At 40.8% G+C, this 20,450-nt stretch overlaps 1 protein-coding gene across 1 annotated transcript in view; it reads right to left on the bottom strand.

The window, feature by feature from the left end:
- Positions 1 to 19,485, bottom strand: part of cops4 (COP9 constitutive photomorphogenic homolog subunit 4 (Arabidopsis)) — a 55,973-nt gene extending 36,488 nt beyond the window's left edge. Inside the window, exons 1-2 of the mRNA XM_072253053.1 lie at positions 19,329 to 19,485; positions 8,670 to 8,749 (exon numbers count right to left, since the gene is read on the bottom strand). Coding sequence (XP_072109154.1) covers positions 8,670 to 8,749; positions 19,329 to 19,405 — 157 coding nt within the window. The 5' untranslated portion in view covers positions 19,406 to 19,485. The remainder of the gene's footprint in view (positions 1 to 8,669; positions 8,750 to 19,328) is intronic.
- Between the last annotated feature and the right edge of the window lie 965 nt (positions 19,486 to 20,450).

The raw sequence follows: 20,450 nt of genomic DNA, 5'->3' as shown, positions 1-20,450 counted from the left end.
CTTCTGAAAAAAGAGCAATCTTGTAAAAATCATTCATTTAATTCCTGCATAAATTATTATGCAAGGTGTGCTGTTTATTATCCCAAGTAGGTTAGTAAAAGCTTATCCAGATCTCAAGATGAGTTTGGACTTCATCAATCATTTAAGCTTCCAGGGCGCCTCGAGGTGACTCGTTTACAGCAGAACTCTCAATGGATACAATTAAATATTCTCGTTTCAGCCTGATACAGCTAAAAAGCACAACTGCTTCCAAGGTCAGTACAGTCAACAAATATGCCTTAATGCACTTAAATGAACTATCACTGCTTAAAACTGACAGAAACAATGCCAATTGCATGCAGGAAATGTGGCTGCAGGTCAGGGATACAAGTGTGTTTAAGGAAACAGGGTTTTAAACTCCCAATACCGACTATCTTGCTGGCAAACGTGCAGCCTATGGTGAATAAAATCGATGATCTCAAGAGCTAAGGTGCTGAATCAGAGGGACATTAGGACCACGTATGTCCTTTGTTTCATGGAATCTTGGTTAACCCCTTCTGTACCAGATGCAACGATTCAGATCAACAGGTTTACTATACACTGTCAGAATAGATCTATAGAGTCTCTCAAAAGTAGAGGTGGAGTATGCCTCATGATCAACTCTTCTTAGGGTACAAATATATCAGTGCTGTCCTAATTCTGCACACCAGACCTGGAATAGCTAGTAGTTAAGTGCCATCCACTTTACCTACTGTAGGAGATTTCTGAAGTCATTTTGGTAGCAGTAAACATTCCACTTCAGGCCAATGTCAATCAGGCTTTAGGTGATCTGAGCAATGGGACCAACATGCACAAAACGGCGCACCCTAATGCCTCCACCATCGTTTTGGAGGATTTTAACCAAGACAGTCTGAAAAAAAAAATCACTAAGCAATTACCATCAATAGATCACTTGCAATACCAGAGGAAACAACACACTGGAACACTATTACACTACCATCAAGAATGCCTACCGTGCTATTCCACGCTTTCACTTCGAGAAGTCTGATCACTTGGCTGTACTTCTACTCCAAGTATAGGCAGAGACTGAAGACTGCAGCACCAGTAGTGAGGACCAAGAAGGTATGGACAGAGGAAGCACAGAAGCGTCTACAGGACTGCTTTGAATTGGCAGACTGGGCTGTATTCAGGGATTTATCTTCGAATCTGGATGAGTATGCTGCAGTTGTTACTGACTTCATTAAAACCTGTGCTCCTATCTTTAAATCTCCCTGGTCTCCTTCAAACAAACAGGTTTTGGCGATTTAATTTAACTTTGTTATCTGATAAAGATTTTTTAAAGTTTATGGAGAGACAAATTACTCTTTTTTTTAAGAGAATACGTTAGAGGAGACTTCTAGTCTTATCAGATGGGATGCCTTTAAGGTGTATATTAGAGGACAAATTATTTCTTATACTGCAAGTATTAAGAAAAAAATCTAATAAAGAGAGAAGTGATTTAGCTAATCAGCTGAAACAACTAGACCAAGAGTATGCCTTGGCTCCAGAACCTGACTTATATAAAAGATGAGTTGAAACTAAAACTAAATATGATCTCCTTTTAAACTATCCAATCAAAACCCACTCCTAAAAGATAAAAGTCAATTTTATATTCATGGAGATAAAACAAGTAAATTATTGGCTGATCAAATTAAAACCTATATAGCTAAACAGCAGATTAAAGAAATATGCAAAGCTAATGGTGATAGGACAACTGATTATTTAGAAATAAATGATACATCTAGAGAATTTTATTCTAAACTCTATAGTTCTGAATCTTCTAAGGATAACACTGTAATGAACAATTTTTTAGACCAACTAAACATTCCTACAATTTCTGCCAAAAACAGAAAGTTGTTGGAACAACCCATTTCTTTTGAGGAAATTGTTGAGGCTGTGTGCTCATTACATTTGAGGAAAGCTCTGGATCCAGATGGATTTTCTGGAGAGTTTTACAAGATCTTTCCTCACTGCTTATACCTCATTTATGTTCAGTTTTTTTGGATTCATTCAAGTCGGGCAGACTCCCTCAATCTGTTTATGAGGCTTCCATTTCGCTTATCCTTAAAAAGAATAAGGATCCAACTGAATGCTCTTCTTATAGACCAATTTCTTTACTTCATGTTGATACTAAGATCCTATCTAAAGTTTTGGCCCATAGGATTGAAAATATTTTACCATCTGTCATTTCTGATGAACAAATTGGATTTATCAGAAATCGATATTCTCACTTTAATATTCATCGGTTATTAAATGTTATTTATTCTCCTTCTAACATAATATCGGAATGTGTGGTATCCCTAGACGCTGAGAAAGCTTTTGACAGAGTTGAATGGAATTATTTATTTAAAACATCAGAAAAATTCAATTTTGGATCCATTTTCATTCAAAGGATTAAATTACTTTATTTAGCTCCTTCCGCTAGGGTTATCACTAATTCTCATAATTCCAAACCATTTAAGCTTCAACGTGGCACTAGACAAGGCTATCTGTTGAGCCCTTTGCTTTTTGATCTGGTCTTAGAACCTTTAGCCATTGCCTTTCAAGAATCTAATGATATCAGCGGTATTTTAAGGAGTGACACTATTCACAAAGTCTTGCTGTACACTGATGATCTGCTGCTATTTACTTCTAATGTTGAGACTTCGTTACCCCATGTGCTTTCTTTACTCTCCTGTTTTAGCCAGTTCTCCGGTTATAAATTAAATCTATATAAAAGTGAACTTTTCCCTTTGAATTATTTGATACCAACAAATTCTAACCTTCCTTTTAAAATTGTAAGAAACCAATTTACCTACTTAGGTGTAACAATCACTAAAAACTTTAAGTGTTTATTTAAAGAAAACTTTCTTACCCTATTGAATCACGTAAAAAGGATACTATCAAATTGGTCGCCTCTTTCGTTATCGCTGATTGCCCGAATTAATTCTATCAAAATGAATATATTACTTAAATTTACATATCTTTTTCAGGCATTGCCTGTTTTTATTCCTAAATTTTTTTTGATTCTCTTGACTCTATTATATCTTCTTATATATGGAAGAATAAGCGATCTAGATTAAATAAAATACATCTTCAGAAAGATAAAAAGAATGGAGGATTGGCCTTACCAAACTTTAGATTTTATTATTGGGCAGTTAATATAAGAAATCTTACATTCTGGTTATATTACATTAATCATGAGGATTGCCCAATGTGGGTTTTTTTAGAAGCTAACTCTGTCAATAAATTTTCTATTATTTCTCTTCTTGGATCCTCACTTCCTTTGTCTCTGAGTAAGTTAACTGATAATCTGGTAGTTAAACATACTATGAAAATTTGGATACAATTCTGAAAATACTTTGGCTTAGTGAGGTTTTCTCTTTCGAGTCCCATTTTTTCTAATTCGTTTTTAAACCCTCTATGATTGATGTGGCTTTTAAAGAATGGGATAGATTAGGTATTAAATGCTTTTAGGACTTGTTTGTAGAGGGAAGTCTCTTTTCATTTGAGCAACTGTCAACTAAATATAGTTTATCCAAAACTCATTTTTTTTGATACCTACAAATAAGAGATTTTTTACGGTCTCAAATAAGTACATTTCCTAAAAGTCTTGATAAGAATCTATTAGATGTAATTTTTAATTTGAAACCTTTTTATAATGGATCTACATCTAATATTTATAATATGCTGTTGGCAATGAGAAGTGTTCCTTTAGATAAAATTAAAAATCTTTGGGAACAAGATTTACAGACTTCAATTTCTGAGAAAGTTTGGAATCAAACTTTTAAATTGGTTAACACTTCATCGTTATGTGCCCGTCACTCCCTTCTACAATTTAAAGTGGTCCATAGGGCCCATATGACTGAGGATAAGTTGTCTCGTTTTTATTTATATATATCTCTGTATTGTGATAAATGTAATAATGGAGAAGCTTCACTCATTCATATGTTTTGGACATGCCCGAGTCTTGGAAAATATTGGAAAATATTGGAAAGAAGTATTTCAAACTTTCTCGATACTTTTCAAAGTAAACTTTAAGCCTAATTCTTCGACCGCTTTATTTGGTATTGTTGGAAGAAAGGATAGTATTTTGAAGTCATCTGACTTGCACATTTTGGCTTTCATTTCTCTCATGGCCGAAGGACGCTCTTGCTTAAATGGAAAGATGCGGCCCCTCCTATTCACGCTCAATGGTTACGTGATGTGATGTCATTTTTAAACTTACAGAAGATTCGATGTTCAATCTCTGAATCTAGCCAAGACTTTCAAACACAGTGGGGACCTTTTCTGAATTATTTTCAAAACCTTTGATTTGCTGTTAAAGCACAAATGATGACTAATAATTTTTTTTCCTTTTTTTTTACTAATCAGCTTCGGTCTTGGTAGTGGGTTAGATTTTTTCTTATATAATAAAATCACTATATTTCTAAAATTAAAAAACTGTGTGAGTGAGTGTACGCCTTACTGTACATTCTCAAACCAAAAGCCGTGGATGAACTAGGGGGGTACGTCATCGGCTGAAGGCTAGATCTGTGGCATTCAAGTCTGGTGACCCAGGTCTGTACCAGAAAATCAGACATGATTTGCAGAGGGCTATTTCAAGGGCGAAGAGACAATTTCGAACAAGGTTGGAGCCGACATCAGATGTACGACAACTCTGGCAGGGTTTGAAAGACATTACTTCCTACAAAGCGAAACCCAATAGCATGAATGGGAGCGATGCTTCACTACCAGATGAACTCAACGCCTTCTAGACCCACTTTGAAAGGGAGAATATAATTACAGCTGTGAAGATCCCTGCTGCACCTGGTGACCCTGTGATCTCTGTCTCAGAGGCCGATGTTAGGCTGTCTTTAAAGAGGGTGCACCCTTGCAAGGCAGAAGGCCCCGAAAGAGTACCTGGTAAGGCTCTGAAAACGTGTGCCAACCAACTGGTGGGAGCATTCAAGGACATTTTCAACCTCTCACTGCTATGGACGGAAGTTCCCACTTGCTTCAAAAAGGCAACAATTATAGCAGTGCCCAAGAAGAATAATGTGAGCTGCCTTAATGACTATCGCCCGGTAGCACTCATATCTACAGTGATGAAATGCTTTGAGAGGTTGGTCAAGACTAGACTGAACTCCTGGCTCAGCAAGGACCTGGATCCATTGTAATTTGCGTATCGCCACAAATGGTCAACGGCAAATGCAATCTCAACAGCTCTTCACATGGCCTTAAATCACCTGGACAACACAAACACCTGTGTCAGGATGCTGTTCATCAAATATAGCTTAGCATTCAACACCATCATTCCCACAATCCTGATTGATAAGTTACAGAACCTGGGATTCTGCACCTCTCATTACAATTGGATTCTCGACTTCCTAGCCAGAAGGCCACAATCTGTGCAGATTGGTGATAACATCTCCTCCTCGCTGACAATCAACACAGGTGAACCTCAGGGGTGTATGCTTAGCCCACTGCTCTACTCTCTCTATACCAATGCCTGTGTGGCTAGGCATAACACAAATACCATCTATAAATTTGCTGATGGTACAACCACTGTTGGTAGAACCTCAGATGGAGGTGAGAGGGTGTACAGTAGTGAGATAGGACAACTAGTGGAGTGGTGTCGCAGCAACAACCTTGCACTCAATGTCCGTAAGACAAAAGAGCTGATTGTGGACTTCAGGAGGGGTAAGATGAAGGAACACATACCAATCCTCAGAATCCTCAGAGGGATCAGAAGTAGAGGGAGTGATTAGTTTCAAGTTCCAGGATGTCAAGATCTCTGAGGACCTAACCTGGTCCCCACATATCGATACAGTTATCAAGGCAGCAAGACAGCGACTATACTTCATTAGGAGTTTGAAGAGATTTGGAATGTCAACAAATACACTCAAAAAAACTTCTATAGAGGTATCGAGGAGAGCATTCTGACTCAGGAGGAGGAGGAGATGGTGGCGTGACACAGCTTACGTGACCACTCCGGTGAATGATATCTGTAATCTGTCAAGTAGGGTGCCATGCACAATCCTGATTTGATGGAGACAGACGTGAGAGAACGGAGGAACATCTGGAGAAACTTCTGAAATGTCTTTTTTGCTGCCGCTGTTACTGTGTGATCCAGAATCTCCAGAGGGGAAGGCCCCGAGTCCCCAGCTTTGCTTGTTGCTCAGCGGCCGGGACGGGGTCGAAGCGCTCGGTAGAGATGGTGCTCAGTGTCGGAGGGCTGGTCGGAGGCTTGAAGTTTTCGGACGGACTCAGAGTCAGCCGTGGTCGGGTGCTTCCAATACATCGACAGTTGTCGGTGCCTGGAGGTTTATGGCAGAGAGAGTTTCTCCCTTCTGCCGCCTGCTATCGGGGACTATCGGGAGTCGATCAGAACTTTTGAGACTTTCTTTTACCGTTCCCATGGTCTGTTCTTTATCAAATTATGGTATTGCTTTGCACTGCTGTAACTATATGTTATAATTATGTGGTCCTGTCAATGTTAGTCTTTGGTTTGTCCTTTTTTTGTGATATCACTCTGGAGGAACATTGTATCATTTCTTAATGCGTGCATGCATTTCTAAATGACAATAAACGAAGACTGAGTGTCCTCATAATCTAATCTAATCTACACGAAACAGTCGTTGGAAAGCAGCATTCAGCATCAGGAACCCCCTCCACCCAGGACATGCTCTCTTCTCACTGCTGCCATCAGGAAGAAGATAAAAGAGCCTCAGGACTCGAACAACCAGGTTCAGGAACAGTTACTACCCCTCAACCATCAGGTTCTTTAACCAAGGGAATAATTTCACTCAACTTCACGCCCCATCATTGAAATGTTGCCACAACCATTGGATTTTTCATCTCATGTTCTCAATACTTATTTATATTTGTACTAACAGCTTGCTGTCTCCTGCACTCTGGTTGAATGCCCTAGTTGACAGTCTTTCATTGATTCTGTTATAGTTACTTTTCTATAGATCTGTTGAGTATGCCCACAAGAAATTGAACCTCAAGACTATACAGCATGAAAACTGGCCCTTTCACCTAATTCATCCATGCCAACCTAATTCCCTAAATAAGCTGGTCCCTTCTGGCTGCACTTGGTCCATATTCCTCAAAACATTTCCCCTTGCAACTCGTTCCAGAAACCTTCCATCCTTTGTGAAAAAAGTTGCCCTTTAAATCTTACCCCCCTGACCTTAAACCTATGCCCTTCAACTCTGAGAAAAAGATTGCAACCAATAACTGCACATACACCGCCCAACCCCAATTCTACATGCTTCCACAGCTCATCTCCCTGCCTCCCACACTCCAGGGAAACAGCCTGTCTCCCTACAACTCAAGTCCTCCAGTCCCAGTCACATCGGTGTTAATCTTCTCCACGTCCTCTCCAGCTTAATGACATACCCCCTGTGACTAGGCTACCAGAACTCCAAACAACTTGCCAATTGCAGTTCTGTCAACATTTCGTTCAGTTGCAACAGTACATCCTGAAAAAGGGAAAACAAACGCAGACATTTCTGCTGCCTGACCTGCTCAGTATTTCCAGTGTTTCTGTTATTTTTAATCAGAATTCCAGCATGTTCTGACTTTCATTCCAATAGTTCATTGCTGCGAGGTTGTCTTAATTTATCATCTTAATTAATCACTAGCCATTTTAACCGTCTTAGTCTTAACATTCCATAGTAAATATGGGATTCTCACTCCCAACCTTTCCATATTATGGGTCTCATGTAACTTTCTACTAGATGGTAGCTGTCTGACCTTTCACATTTTACAGAAATTTTACTGAAAATTGCATATAAACAAACAGAATCTAGATTAGTTTACCTTATACAGACTTGTTAAAATGACCCTACAGAAATTAAACAGACTATCAACTCCTTCATGTTTCTTATTTATCATTATAGTCATAGTCCCTCAATTGCTCCAAATATTAGAAATTCTAGTGGAAGGCACATAACAACCATCAAACGAATTCCTACAGATTGGCACTGCGTTGGAAAATCAGGTTCAATCCTGGCCCAAGATGCTATCTGCATGGAATTTGCCCATTTTTGTCTATGACTGCTCCAGTTAACCCCCTAATCCAAACAATGTGAGGTTGGTAGGTTAATTGGCCACTGTAAATTACAGCTCGTGTGCAAGTAGTAGAATCTAGGGGTACTGAAGGAAATATGGGAACACTTTTTTCTAAGTGGGATTTGTGTAGAATAGGGGTGCTTGATGATAAGCAGGGACTGGGTGGGCCGAAAGGTCTTTTTCTATTCTGTACATTTCTATGACTCTATGATTCAGAGTTCAATCCTCTCCATCCAGACAAATCCCACATATGGATAGCCTGTCAGTATATATGCATGCATGAACAGAAAATTTCAGGGAATACACCACCCATGATTCTTCAAACAAAATGTAACATTCTATCCTACAAACACTTGTCATTATGAAAATAGCTAGTAGGGATCATATAGTTGTTAAAATAGAGAAGCAGATAAAAGAAGTGCTGGCTTGAAATGGGAGAAAGTACCTTGAATTGTATAAAGACGCAAAAGGCTGTTAGTTTGAACTATCATGAAGGAGGTTACCTCAAACTGGGAAGTTAAGGAAGGAGAGTTATTTTTAAACCAGAGTATATAAAAACAAAGGACAATCTTTCCTGAGTGTAGCACACAATGCACATTGAGAATACTCACTAGCTTCAACAAAAGCCTTCAAAGCCTCTAGCTGCTCTGCTCCTGTGAGCTGTAAAGCTTTTTCCAGGATCTGGCGGTACCTATTAAAGGACACAAGTGGATGACAGATTTTGAGTTTGATTCTTAAAACAAATGTGTACTTTAATATTTAAGCATTTTTCCAAAATACTAATAAAAGAAACATTACCATTAAAATTTAACCAGTGGCAAGACAATGTCATACAAAATTAACATGAAAATTAACTAAACCCTGTAAACCAGGAACATCAAATTACATACATCACCACAGACCCAAGGTGTCTGATCAGTTTAAATTACAAATAATTGAAGGCTAAATTTCTGTGTGATGGAAAAATACACTTGGTTATGTCCTATTGGCTTCATTTCTGACAAACTTACAAAAACATTACTGAATATTAGTTACTAAATTCAAAGGATAATAAGATTTTCAAAATTCAAAAGTATCTTCATATTCATTTTGCTATAATGAAGCCACACAATGCAAATCAGATTGGAAATGTGCATCAATAAATCCATGGAAATGTTTTTGTATTAAATGTGACAAATTACTCCACTTTAATTTGCTCTAAGGTCTAAACTGTTTTTAAATTATACATTCCAACATATCAGTTTAACATGTCCATTACTTTCATGAAGCAACACAAAGCAGTGTAACAATTTCTTGATTTATTTCTGGTGTTTCATTCAAAATAAATAAAATGCTTTTAGATTTTACACTGTGCTTCCCATACAAGCTATTTTTCTCGCTACCTTTACCACCTAAGCAACCAGAAAACAACTTTATCATCCAACCATGTGGAGGTAATGTCTTTAGGAAAGTAGGCAACTTGGCATTAATTAACCACAAGGTGAAGAAAGCTCCTTAGCCCATCTAACACCATCTTACTCGAATACTTATTTAATGCCATTTATTTATATCTGCATTTGCACAGTTTGTCTTCTGTAGCCTAGCCGATTTTTCATTGATCCTGTCTATAGATTTGCTGAGTATGCCTGTAGGAAAATGGACCTCAGGGTTGTATATGGTGACGTACATGTACTTCAACAATAAATTAACTTAGAATTTTACTTCCATCTATGACCATTAATACTGGCATCTGTTCCCAATGTCACGGCCTCAGCAGCTTTCTTGCCTGTCTACCTCGGAAGTTGATCACACTACATAAGAAAGAATGCATGTGCTGACAAACACGAAACCTGTGCCCTCCTGACCTGTGAAATTCTGATTTCACATTGCTTTGCTTTGAGGAGAAGACCACTGATCCTGATACTGTACCATCCTTTCTTCGGCCAACCCCATCTGTCATGGCCTGGGGACTTTGAGCCTATGCCATCCATTACTCTTACTGTGGTTCCTGAACTGTCTTTTACTTCTTATTAGAAAGATTGAAACAGTTCCATTGCTGTAGCATCCTTCAAGGGCACATGTTGTTCCAAAGCGTTTCACTGGTAATTATGTCTTTTTACATAGCTGTAGGGTTGAACAAAAATGCCGACTTAGGTTCCTGGCTGAACACACTGTGTGACCATTAATTTATGCACTTCTTCATGTTCAGGAATTATCCCTACACTCCTCCAGCTTCCTTCCAAAAAGAATCCTGTGCAATATGGGAGCCAGAACTGAATACTGTACTTGTACGGCCTCAGCAAAGCAACTTGAATATAAACACCAGCTTCAGGTATATACCCTACCTCTTGGTCACAATTTGTGAACTTAGTATTGTTTTAAACACACATCCGCATGTCCTCAGGTATCTCCCCCCACCCCGGCAACTTACTGCATTTTCCCACTTAATATCATTTCCCTCATTTCACTACTTTAGACTTACAGTAGTCCAATATTCTCTGCCAGCATTCAAATCTGCCACAAACTCTCATCAGATACACTTTTAAATTCTTACGGAGCTTGATAGGGAAGGTGTAAGATTGACATTTCACTTGTCTTCGGGCAAAAAACAGGGGTTACAGTCTCAAAATCAAGGCAGATGAGGAGCAAGTTCCTTACCTGGACAGTGCTGAACCTTCAAACTTTTCTGCACAATAAAAATGTGGAAGCTTGGTTACTAACTATATTCAAGTTGATGTTTGATATAAGGGAATCACGAGAAAGGAGGTTCGTGCAGGAAAGTGGCAGGGAGTAAAAGAGCAGCCATGACCTTACTCGTCGTTGTGGCAATCCCTCAAGGTCGAGGATGATGGGCTTCGTTCTGAAGAAGTGGCCCACAGAGCGAAGATGCCTGTGCATGTATTTGTTTAATGTGTACTTGATATTGCACTCCAAGAGGCACAAATCAACCAACTGATTCCAAAGGCATGGAAACCACGACTATTGGAGCTGATGGATTTGTTGCAGCCTTCGCAGCCGTTGAGTTAGAAGTAACTTTGTCTGCCTGTTCCATCATTGAGGTCTTGGTTGGATTGTTCTTTGTCAGGGACCTCCCCCTCGACCTTACCGCCATGGGTGACCCTACCAGGAGCATAGCTCCAGACAGCATCACTCTCGGGATCACAGGACCACACAAGCTTCTCCACCACGACAAGGTGACAATCAATGGAGAAGCATGGCCTTACTAACAATCAAGCAGGCAAAAGGAGCTGTACAGCTGACCTTGTTTCTATTTCATATATTACAGATTCAGTGGAGCCATAGTTATACAGCATAAAAACCAGACCCTTCCGCCCACAAAGTCTGCACCAATCATCAGGCACCCATTTATACAAACCCTACAAGAACCTCACTTTATACTATAAACTTTCCCCATCTCCTACCACTTACACTAGGGTCAATTCGCAATGTATCTGAGATGTGGGAGAAAATGAGAATAACTGGAGAAAGTTCATGTAGTCACAGGGAGAATGGGCTATTGCCACAAAGACAGCACTAGTTATAGTTACATTCAACATGGATCTTTGAAGCTCTGAGACTGCAGCTCTACTAGCTGCACAATTGTGCTGCTTTGAAAAGGGAAATGAGAAGAAAGGGTTGTAGAATTGGGCAACAACAAGCATTTTTGCTTTTAAAATTGATTACGTTATACATTTTTTACAACAGACCCTATATCAGGTGCTGTTAATTTTCAGCAAGCCAATGAAGAATCGAGACAAGAACAGCAGTAGAAGCAGCAGAAACTGGCACGCAGCCACAAGCGATGAATAGCTGGAGTGATACAACAAGAGAAGAGTGGGCCAGCTTGAGTGGTGGGGATGTAGAGCCCGGTAGTGGTGGTCCAGGGCGATAATTTGTGGTATGACTGCTGAGAAATCTAACAGGCTGAATTCAGAAGTCATTATCCTAAATGTCTGAAGTTAAAAATCAAGTTTATGCTTACAAGGAAAAATTGTATTCTGCGGCAGGGTGTGAGCTGAACTGGAAGACAAAGATTTAAAAAAAATTAATCTGCCATCTAATGACAGTAGCCCAAAACTTCATGTAGACACGAGTTTTTCTGGTACTTGAACAGTAGAACGTTAGTTGGTGAACAACTTCAATTCCTACTTTATGTTACTTCAGTGCAGAGTGTGTCATCTGATATGGGAATGCAAAGAAAGTGACTATTTTGAATATTTATTTATCCACCTTTTAGGACCTGCTGGCAAGACCAGCATCCACTCCCAACCCAAAGTTTCTGAGAAGATGGTGATGAGCCTCCTTCCCAAACAGCCACAGTACTTCTGTTGAAGGCAATCTCATAGCACCATAAGGCAGGTAGAACCAGGACCAAGACCCTGCGAAGACAAAGAACTTGCAGTGCATTTCTAAATCACGTAGCCTGGATCGAAATCTGCAGGCAGTGGTGTTCCCATGCGCCCATTGCCATGTCCCTCTTGACCGCAGAAGTTGCTGGTTTGGATGGTAACTTTGGCAAGGAAATCGTCACGTACTTTACAAATGCTATACAGTATGATCATTGAATGCTGGGAATAGTTGATGGGGTGCCAATCAAGCTAGCTACTCCATCCTGGGTGACATCCAGCCTCCCAAGAGCCAATGGAACCGTACTTATCTAAATGGAGGCAAGTCCTCCTGATTTTTGCTGTGACGGTGAGTTACCCAGCCGCTGATCCGCTCTCATTGTTGTACACTCAATCAAGTTGAGTGTCTGGGACGTAGGACTCTTCACGGCGTTGCTGGTGGGGGTCTCATCAACAGAAATGCTACTAAACTTTTACAGTTGCCTACACTGTTTACTATTATTCACTACATCCAAATTGCTGCATGCATACTATTCAAACAGAGTATTCTATGTAATTATTTATGAAATTACAGCCAAACCTTTAAGATCCACTAGGAATTAACTTTAGTACATGAAGGTAAATATCGAATAAACTCTTCTCAGGCTTCCAGCCAGGTACAGGTATCAATTTTAACCAAAGCATGAAGGTAGGAAGTACTGTCCCCTATAACTACTCAGCCCCTTGCATCTGCTCCACCACCCAATACCCTTGATGACTTTATTTTACAAATACCTATCATTGTGTCTTAAAGTCACTCAGCAAAAGGCCAAGTCGCCTGTATTTCCCAATTTTTCCTTGTTCTTCTTTCTCCAGTAGTCGGCTCCATCTGCTACCTCTGATCTGAAAGAACTATTCCAGACTCTACGGATTTCTGGAAAAATGACAGTCAGTTACTGCATTCATGAATGCAGGTATTGAAACACAGACAACAGGAGTAGGAGGAAGCAATTCAGCCCGTTGGGCTGCCTTCTCCATTCATTGCAATCGTGACTCTTCGTCCACTTCCACGCAGTTCCCACCTTTTCCCCAAATTCCTTGATTCCTTAAGCACTAACAAATACAGCTAACTCATTCATCAAAATCAAAAGACAAAAAAATGCAAATACTTAAAGTCGGAAACAAGAACAAAGATACTGAAAAAACTCAATAGCATGGCTCAACAGAAAATGGCTTAATGGTGACAGTAATTGCACTTGTCTGATCATATGCACCTTGTTCTACTTCCTTATCTTTCCATACCAAAATCTTACCTGTGCCCTTCTCTTTTCCAGTTCCATAGAAAGGTCACAGACCCAAAACATCTGACCATTTTTCTTTCCTCAAATGCGAACCGATTGGTTGAGTTTTTCCAGCATTCACTCTCCTTGCATCATATTAGAGTTCCTCATTCTTGAATACATTTAATGACTTGGCCTCCACTGCCTTCTGTGGTGGAGAATTCTGCAGGTTTACCTCTTGATCTTGCTTCTTACTGATGTACCCCACAGCCCAAGCTTTTAGGCTCTCTAGCCCCTGACAGCATTTACAAAAATGAATCTTATAGGTTTCTGAGATCTCATTCAATCTTCTGCCCTCGTGAATGTAGGCTGAACTGACCCAATCTCTCCTCATACATCTGTCCCACAATCAGCGGAATCAGTGCAGAACACCTTTGTCATAATCCCTCCACATCAACCTCATAAAATGGCACACAAAGCTATTGATAGTGTTTCATCAAGGGCTTGTAAACCTATAGTAATCTTGGAGATTTATTCATTTTCTTTTTCATTTCTTTAATATTTACATGCTAATAAAATTTCTTTCAGTTACTTCGAGCGTCTATAAGCTTTTTTTTCTATCTTCCGCTGTTATTTTCTTACTCACCAACATCATTCTTCCCATCTCCAATGACCTACTGTTTTTTTTCTACCTCTGTAGAAGTTTTTAGAGGCTGTTTTTATGTCCCTCTGCAGATTACACATGTACTCTATTTTTCCTTGTCAAAGTATTGGTCCTTCTTTACTGAAATCTGAAATTTTCCAGTTCCCAGGGTTACTGCTTGTTTTTGGAAGTATGATAAGAATTTTCACTTGATCTAATACTATGGTTAATCTAGAAGTTTAACTTTCCCACCAAATGCTAGTGTAATTAACTTAGCGGCTAGCACAATGCATGAGGAGGTAGCAGAACTGTCATAATTATCCTTTTCGACAAAATGTCACACTTATTATGTTAATGGCACCTGAATTTAACTGTTTATAATTTCTGTGACACAGTCATTAGCAAAATACTTAGGGAACAACATAATGTGATATGCCATTGCAATTTTTGTTCACTTGCTCATAAATGAAATCAAGCTCAGACTTTTCAAATCTCTAAAGTGTCCCCATTGATTACTGGGTCTCACTACTTCATAGTTTTTTTTTAATGTATAGCACTGTACCACTGCAGCAAAACAACGCACTTCACGACATAAGTCAGTGATATTAAACCCGATTCTGCTTCTGAACAAAGTGGCAAAGCCTGCTCTGAATACTCAGCACAATCCTACCTACTCAAACATCTTCCCAGGGCTTGCGCAGATGATGATTCCCTCCCGAGTTCTGAGAAGTAGCTGATGAAGCCAGTGTGGAAACTACAAATTCTAGCACATGGAGGTGTTTGCTGGGGCAGGTGGGTGGATAGCTTTCTTAAAACCATTTCCTCTCGGCTCCTGCACACTTTAAAGATGTTCAAAGTTATCAGTGCCATCCTGAATACTCTTACACTTTTTCCAAGTGGCCTTGGGTAAGGATACACACACGTTGGCATGGTTATTATATCTTTTCAAGAAAATCACCAAAGATTTCAAATCTAGCTTCCAAGACTGGAGCATCTATACTTTTTTATATAAATAAGCCAGAGGGTCAGGAGACACTGCCCTTCCTACAGGGGAGCCTCTGAGATGCCACATTAACTCATTGGCACCAAACCTAACCTACAAAGAGGTATCCGTCTTGTGGTGTGCAGTATCAAGAAGTTTGGATCTAATTGATGTGCTCATAGGATCATTCTGTTCACTGTCTCCTGCTCATTGTATCTCATCCAGGCCAGTAATGTCAACATTAGAGCGCCTGACCTCTCAGATACTGAAGTACATGTCTGCTGACAATGGGGTTGTTCACAGTCTTCATTTTGCTATTAACAAGTAGATCAATGGTAGGGGAGTTATCCTCACTCTGGAGTCAGGATTCACAGCTCCACCATAACTGGAGATATTGTTCTGCCTTTAATTCCAATGTCACGAATAAAGAATGGTTCACTGTACCAACACAATTCCACAAGAACATTCGTAATAGTTTTCAGAGATCCAGTTTTAATTACCGGAACACACATTTTTCAAAAAAAATCACACAAAATGACACCTTTATCATGTCATGGGGATTAATGAAGGGTCGCAGTCCAAAATATTGACTGATTACCCCCCTCCATAGACACTGCCTGACTTACTGAGTTCATCCAGCATTTAGTGTGCATTGCTGAAGATTTCCATCACCTGCAGAATCTCATGTGTTAGCATAGTGCAGGGACAATCACATCAGAATCAGTACGAGGATTTGATATGTCATCCTAAGGTAACTAATATGTGATACCAACTTCAAAGTCATACAGCATGTAAATGTGCCCTTCAAGCCAACACATTGATATTGACCAAGATGCCAGCTAAGATAGTCCCATTTGCCATGTTTGACCCATATCCCTCTATTTGTTCCTATTCACATACTTGTCCAAATGTCATTTAAGAGTGGTTACTGCACCTGCCTCAACCAGTTTGGTCCATAAATGTGCAACTCTTAGAATTTTTCCCTTCTCACCTTTAGGTTATGCCCTCTAGTTCTTGATTCACCAACCCTGCGAATAAAATTGTGCATTCATGCTAAAATACACTTTACAATTGTTGTCCCTTTAAAAATTCTGTGAAGGCATGTTCTAACAAGGAATGGTTACAGAGACTTTGCAATTTAGTTTAGTGAAGCTTGTCTAAAAGATCAACCATTAATATAGGTCTATAGTGTTAGAGAGTGCAAAAAGAATGAAAATGAATTAGTGTGCTTGGAAAGGTCATCATTGATAGTGAGAGCAGAGCTGTTTTAACAAAATATCACTGCCACAACAACACAAAAGTATCTTCCATAGAGGTCTGCAGCTCAAAATACTCTCCTGTGAAAGAAGATTTACTAGATTGAAGCCTGTAGGTCACGGGTTGTCTTATGAGGCAAGGTTGGACATGCTAAGCTTGTATCCACAGGCCTTTGGAAAAGTGAGATTCTTCCAAAGATTCTAAAAGGTCTTGATAGGTTGGATGAGGAGAGGATGTTTCCTTTTGTATGAAATCTAAAAATAGGGATCAAATGTTTTTTCACTGTCAGTGTGAAGAAATTTCTCTCTTGAACCATTTCTACCAAAGGAAACACATTCCATGCATTCAACCTATAGAATTTCATAAATTTCAATAAGACCTCTCTTTCTGATCATCGCTAGACAAAATGGGCCAACTTCACTCAATCTCTACTTGTAGGACAGATCCACCATTCCTGAGAATAGTCTAGTGAATTTCTGCTGCACTCTCTCTATGGTAAGCTCATGAATTTCTTTTTAGGAAAAGAGGCTTAAATATACATAATGCCCTAAATAATTGCTTTGGAAATCTTCAAAAAAGGTGAAACTGAATCTTCAAATACTTTTAAGGTAGATTGATTCTTGATTATAAGGTGAGAATTAGAATGGGGGTGGGGGTAGGTTCAACTGGGTATGTGGCCTCCTCCAGCAATAATTCACATATTTATATATACTTTCTCTAAATTTAAACAACTATATTAATGAAATCCTGCTGAAAACTTAAATTGCCACAACTTCAATTTAAAAATTTTTTTCAAAGCTACTTAAGCTTTAAGGGTGCAAACACGAGGAAATCTACAGATGCTGGAATTTCAAGCAACACACATAAAAGTTGCTAGTGAACGCAGCAGGACAAAGAATGTGTGTATAAAAATAAATAACGGATGGGGGACAAGGGGGAGGTGGGACATTAGCGGAAGTTAGAGAAGTCGATGTTCATGCCATCAGGTTGGAGGCTACCCAGATGGAATATAAGGTGTTGTTCCTCCAACCTGAGTGTGGCTTCATCTTTACAATAGAGGAGGCCGTGGATAGACATATCAGAATGGGAATGGGATGTGGAATTAAAATGTGTGGCCACTGGGAGATCCTGCTTTCTCTGGTGGACAGAGCGGACAGAGCACATTCTTTTTCTCTCTCTCTCTCTCCTTTTTCTCCCTCTGTCCCTCTGTCCCCTTGCCCATCCTCTGGGCTTTTCTCACCCCCCCTCCTTTTCTTTCTCCCTGGGCCTCCTGTCCCATGATCCTCTCATATCCCTTTTGCCAATCAACTGTCCAGCTCTTGGCTCCATCCCTCCCCCTCCTGTCTTCTCCTATCATTTTGGATCTCCCCCTCCCCCTTTCAAATCTCTTACTAGCTCTTCTTTCAGTTAGTCCTGACGAAGGGCCTCAGCCCGAAAAGTTGACTGTACCTCTTCCTAGAGTTGCTGTCTGGCCTGCTGCGTTCACCAGCAACTTTTATGTGTAAGCATTAAGGGTAATGACTACTGTGAAATTTGTTCTTGTTGGAACAGATGGCAGATTCTTATGATTGAGTGTGTGCAAAGTTATTAACTTCATTTTATTTGACAAGATGGGAATAATTCACTATGTCCATGTTGCCCTTTATAGAGACAGTGGGACTTCAAACTTTCTTTGCTGCACCCATCTCCTGAGATTCATGCCCCACTCACTGATCATCTTTTTCTAAAGTAACGTTGCTGCATCTGAACCAATAAGTCCCTGATAAGAAGGTTTGCATTTGCATTTTCGTTTAACTCAGATTTAGATTCCCTTCTCCAAAATTCTCGACTCTGCATTTCAGAAATGTCCAATTCACTTACAATTAACATCTAACATCATGGAAACAGGAGCAACATTGGTGTCCTGCCGGCTCACCCCACCTCCACCTGCACTCACTCCAAAAGGCCCTGACCCACTGACAGTCCCTTCCCTGCAACTTCATCCTAAAGAATACACATGCGATTGCTTGCAGCATGGGACAAACATGGGATGCTCATTCTTCAGGAAAGACCTTTGGCAAAGAAAAGTTGTATACTTGACTGTTGAAGATATTATAACCTGGACAAAATCTATCATCCCTCTCCCTCAGAGACAGGTAAATACCATCAAGAATTCAAAAGTAGGCCGAAATTGTTTAACGTAACTGATCAATACGCAAAGGAGCTGGCCTAACTCAGCCAGTTAGCCTGATCTGCATGGTGATGCTAAAAGGACATGTCAAACAAATGAATCTCGCTGAATCAAAATCTATTTCTAGCCGTCTCTTTAATACACTTGCTGCAGCCGTAGTCTAATCACCAGCGGTATAAATCTGATTGTGCCAGTCTTCATTAACGAATCTATCAAAGATTATTTAACCCTAGGCTTCATGACAGCCGAATTCTCCCCAGTACTCATTCAACGTCCACTGGACTTTAATCGGCAGCATTTTCTTCTTTGGCACCGCGAAAAAAAAGGGAAAGAGCCTAACGCCCACCTGGATCAGCTTGGGGATGGGATCAGTAACGGTGGTCCCTCGACAGGAGGAACAACTCTTTGAAACGAGTAGGTACACTCCCTACTTTCAATAACGAGAAAAGGAACTTTCTGCGGGCTAAGGACAAGAAGACAGCGGGCTTTGAGGCCCGAGTAAACGCGCCGAACTGCCAACCCGAGGATGATCCTTCAGGCGGCAGGTGATGGTGCGAATCTGCCGTTACCAGACACAACGCCCACCCCGCAGTCTGGGGCACGCAGTCCTGGACACGTCCCCTAAAGTACTCACTTTCCGGCCAAATCCTTGTGAGAGCCGCTGGAGTTCATCAGCACCGTCAACTCCTGCTTCATCGCCGCCGCCGCCATGTTTTCCCCAACGGCCGCGACAAGGGATCAGCGAGAGCGCGAAGAGCGTCCGTCCGTCCGTCCGTCCGCCCGTCCCCGGGCCGGCGCCAACCAACAGCGCCGCCTAGGCCTCGGAGATCAGCACTGAGCCGCAGACAGCCGGCGCCAGGCAACAGCGCCGCCTAGGCCTCGGAGATCAGCACTGAGCCGCAGACAGCCGGCGCCAGGCAACAGCGCCGCCTAGGCCTCGGAGATCAGCACTGAGCCGCAGACAGCCGGCGCCAGGCAACAGCGCCGCCTAGGCCTCGGAGATCAGCACTGAGCCGCAGACAGCCGGCCGCCAAGTTCGCCTCTGCTCGCTCGAAATTAAAGCACTAATTCGTCCCTTATTCGGACGAAACGCGAGCATTCGACATGTCGTGCACCGAGCTTCCTCCTGGACATTGCGTGGGTCTGGGCAAGCTGTCCATCAGTAAACGCAGACGGTGCACTGGGGTGGAGCTCATCTCTTACTATTCAAAGACTACGTTCGCACATCGGTGTCACTGAATTTCCACCAGCGTGTTGAGATCTCCTCCGGTAAGTGAACGCTGGAAGGCATTATCATTATTATTCTCGGGTAAGAAAAAGCACAGCTCGAAAAGTACCCTCATTAAAAGAAGCATTATATGTAAGACTTCCAAAAATAGAATGAATATTTTCAAATTTCAGTTATTTCCAAAAAACAAGATCAATGTAACGATTTATTTCAATAGACGGGACCTTGCATTAGACGGTAATAACAGAAAGTGGAGACACAAGAGACTGCTGATGCTGGTTTCTGGTAGAAAATTTAAACTTCTTAAGGAATTCAAAACATGAGCTGCTGGAGGAACTCCCACCATGCACTATCAGGGGTGGCAATCAGAAACATCAACTGTTTCCCTCACAGATGTTGCCTGGCCCGCTGGGTTCCTCGATTTTGCCCCTGATTCTAGCGTTTGCAGTCTCAGCGAGGCAGGCGGAGTCTGTGGAGGTGAAGGGAGATCGACATATTCAGTCGAAGCTCTCAATCAGGACTGAGAGA

The sequence above is a fragment of the Mobula birostris genome, chromosome 3 (genome assembly GCF_030028105.1).
Source record: "Mobula birostris isolate sMobBir1 chromosome 3, sMobBir1.hap1, whole genome shotgun sequence".
NCBI classification, from domain to species: domain Eukaryota; kingdom Metazoa; phylum Chordata; class Chondrichthyes; order Myliobatiformes; family Myliobatidae; genus Mobula; species Mobula birostris.
The sequence above is the reverse complement of the archived record's forward strand: the minus strand, read 5'-3'. Positions and strand labels throughout refer to the sequence as shown.